This window comes from Nansenia antarctica (genome assembly GCF_963989245.1).
Source record: "Nansenia antarctica genome assembly, chromosome: 6".
NCBI classification, from domain to species: Eukaryota; Metazoa; Chordata; class Actinopteri; order Argentiniformes; family Microstomatidae; genus Nansenia; species Nansenia antarctica.
This window is the reverse complement of record NC_137676.1, coordinates 34,919,006-34,921,505: the sequence shown is the minus strand read 5'-3', so window position 1 is coordinate 34,921,505 and position 2,500 is coordinate 34,919,006. Positions and strand designations below refer to the sequence as shown.

The 2,500-nt window shown below is 49.2% G+C and overlaps 1 protein-coding gene across 1 annotated transcript in view; it reads left to right on the top strand.

The window, feature by feature from the left end:
• The window catches only part of nol4lb (nucleolar protein 4-like b), a gene marked incomplete at both ends in the record, with an annotated part of 55,673 nt that overhangs the window by 46,136 nt on the left and 7,037 nt on the right, over positions 1 to 2,500 (top strand). The window contains one exon of the mRNA XM_080533378.1: positions 1,256 to 1,653. Coding sequence (XP_080389504.1) covers positions 1,256 to 1,653 — 398 coding nt within the window. The remainder of the gene's footprint in view (positions 1 to 1,255; positions 1,654 to 2,500) is intronic.

The following is a 2,500-nucleotide window of genomic DNA, read 5'->3' as shown; positions in this document are numbered from 1 at the left end:
GGACTGAGGCTGGAGTTAGTGCATCAAGAGCCACCACACACAGACGGATCCTGGACATGGGCTTCAAATGTAGCATTCCTCTTGTAAAGCCGCTCCTGAACAACAAACAACGTCAGAAGCGTCTGACCTGGGCTAAAGAAAAAAATAACTGGTCTGTTGCTCAGTGGTCCAAAGTTCTCTTCTCTGATGAGAGCAAATTTTGTCTCTCATTTGGAAACCAAGGTCCCAGAGTCTGGAGGAAGAATGGAGAGGCACACAACCCAAGACACTTGAAGTCCAGTGTGAAGTTTCCACAGTCTGTGTTGATTTGGGGAGCCATGTCATCTGCTGGTGTTGGTCCACTGTGCTTTATTAAGTCCACAGTCAACCCAGCCGTCTACCAGGACAATTTAGAGCACTTCATGCTTCCTTCAGCAGACAAGCTTTATGGAGATGCTGACTTAATTTCCCAGCAGGACTTGGCACCTGCCCACACTGCCAAAAGTACCAAAACCTGGTTAAATGACCATGGGATTCCTGTGCTTGATTGGCCAGCAAACTCGCCTGACCTGAACCCCATAGAGAACCTTTGGGGCATTGCCAAGAGAAAGATGAGAGACATTAGGCCGAACAATGCAGAAGAGCTGAAGGCCGCTATTGAAGCATCCTGGTCTTCCATAACACCTCAGCAGTGCCACAGGCTGATAGCATCCATGCCATGCCGCATTGAGGCAGTAATTCATGCAAAGGGGGCCCAAACCAAGTACTGAGTACATATGCATGATTATACTTTTCAGAGGGCTGACATTTCTGTATTTAAAATCCTTTTCTTATTGATTTCATGTAATATTCTAATTTTCTGAGATATTTAATTTGGGGTTTTCATAAGATGTAAGCCATAATCATCAAATTTACAACAAATAAAGGCTTTAAATATCTTGCTTTGCATGTAATGAGTCTATATAATATCTAAGTTTAACCCTTTAAGTTGAATTACTGAAATAAATGAACGTTTGCACGATATTCCATTTTTTGGGGTTGCACCTGTAGTTGGACTCGGGGTTTTGTTTTGTTTTATTACATCCTCGATGGATGTCATGTTTGTGTTGTCGTGCTCTAACGACCCTATGTGTGTATGTTTCCTTCTTTCTTTCTTTTTTTAATGTGTCCAATAAAGTCGAAATATGAAATATGTATTCCTTTAATCTCTGTGACCGGGAGAGAAGCTAACGTGTGCAGTGAAGCTAATGTGTGTGTGTTTGTCTCCTCCCTCCAGACGACTCGTCCTCGGAGAGCGGCAGCGCAAACGGGACGCACACCATGACCCCCCCGTCGGCGGGCGGGGCGGCCCCCCCGGAGGGCGTGGCGGGGGGGGCCGGGGGCGGCGGCGGCGGGGGGATGGGGGGGGGCTCCCTGGTGAACGGCAACGGGGCGGGGGGGCCGGCCCCCCTGGACTTCAGCACCACCACCTCCTCGTCCTCCTCCTCCGAGGACCAGCAGCCCGTCAACCTGAGCGAGCGGCTCCCCCTGGTGCTGCCAGGAGGGGGCGCCCTGCTGGGCTCCTTCCAGCCCGACCCCTCCGACGACCTCCGCCGGAAGTACCCCACCAAGCCCCTCCACGCCAATGCCCACCCCCACCCCGCCGACAGAGACATCAGGGACTACGGCAACAAGGTGAGGCCACTCTCGCGACGACGACGACGTCTTTTGACGTCCTCCTGTCCTCCATCTCGGCACCAAACCATTGACAATAACCTTCTCTAGTTCCTAGTCCTCACTAATACAGCCAAAGTCTTGTAGTCTTGTTTCCTTGTTTCCCTGTTTCCTTGTTTCCTTGTATCCTTGCTTCCTTGCTTCCTTGTTTCCTTGTTTCCTTGCTTCCTTGCTTCCTTGTTTCCTTGCTTCCTTGCTTCCTTGCTTCCTTGTTTCCTTGCTTCCTTGTTTCCTTGCTTCCTTGTTTCCTTGCTTCCTTGTTTCCTTGTTTCCTTGTATCCTTGCTTCCTTGTTTCCTTGCTTCCTTGTTTCCTTGCTTCCTTGTTTCCTTACTTCCTTTTTTCCTTGTTTCCTTGCTTCCTTGTTTCCTTGCTTCCTTGTTTCCTTGCTTCCTCGCGTCCTCTATCCTCGCCTCCTTCTCGACAGTCATCGGAGGAGAGGGGAGAGAGAGGAGTGTGCGAGGAACCGAGGAAACGAGTGATGATATTTGAGATTTGAGATTGGACCTCTCGTTGTCATGGGACCTTCATTGCCAACACCGCGCCCGTGAACATTATAAAAAGCGAAAGTCCGGTCCGGTTTGAGGTGTTGCTGTCCACATTTACTCTTACTTTGACTTTATTAAGTTGAACTTTTTAAAGGGACGATGCACATTCAGAATGTGCCGGTGTGACTCAACTGGCCAATTTCCAACTGTAGTCTCTGGGTTCTCTATGGCTGTGATGGTGATTACACAACGCTGGAGAGAAAAAGAGAGAGAGACAGAGAGAAAGAGAGAGACAGAAGGAGGAGGAGGAGAGAGAGAGAG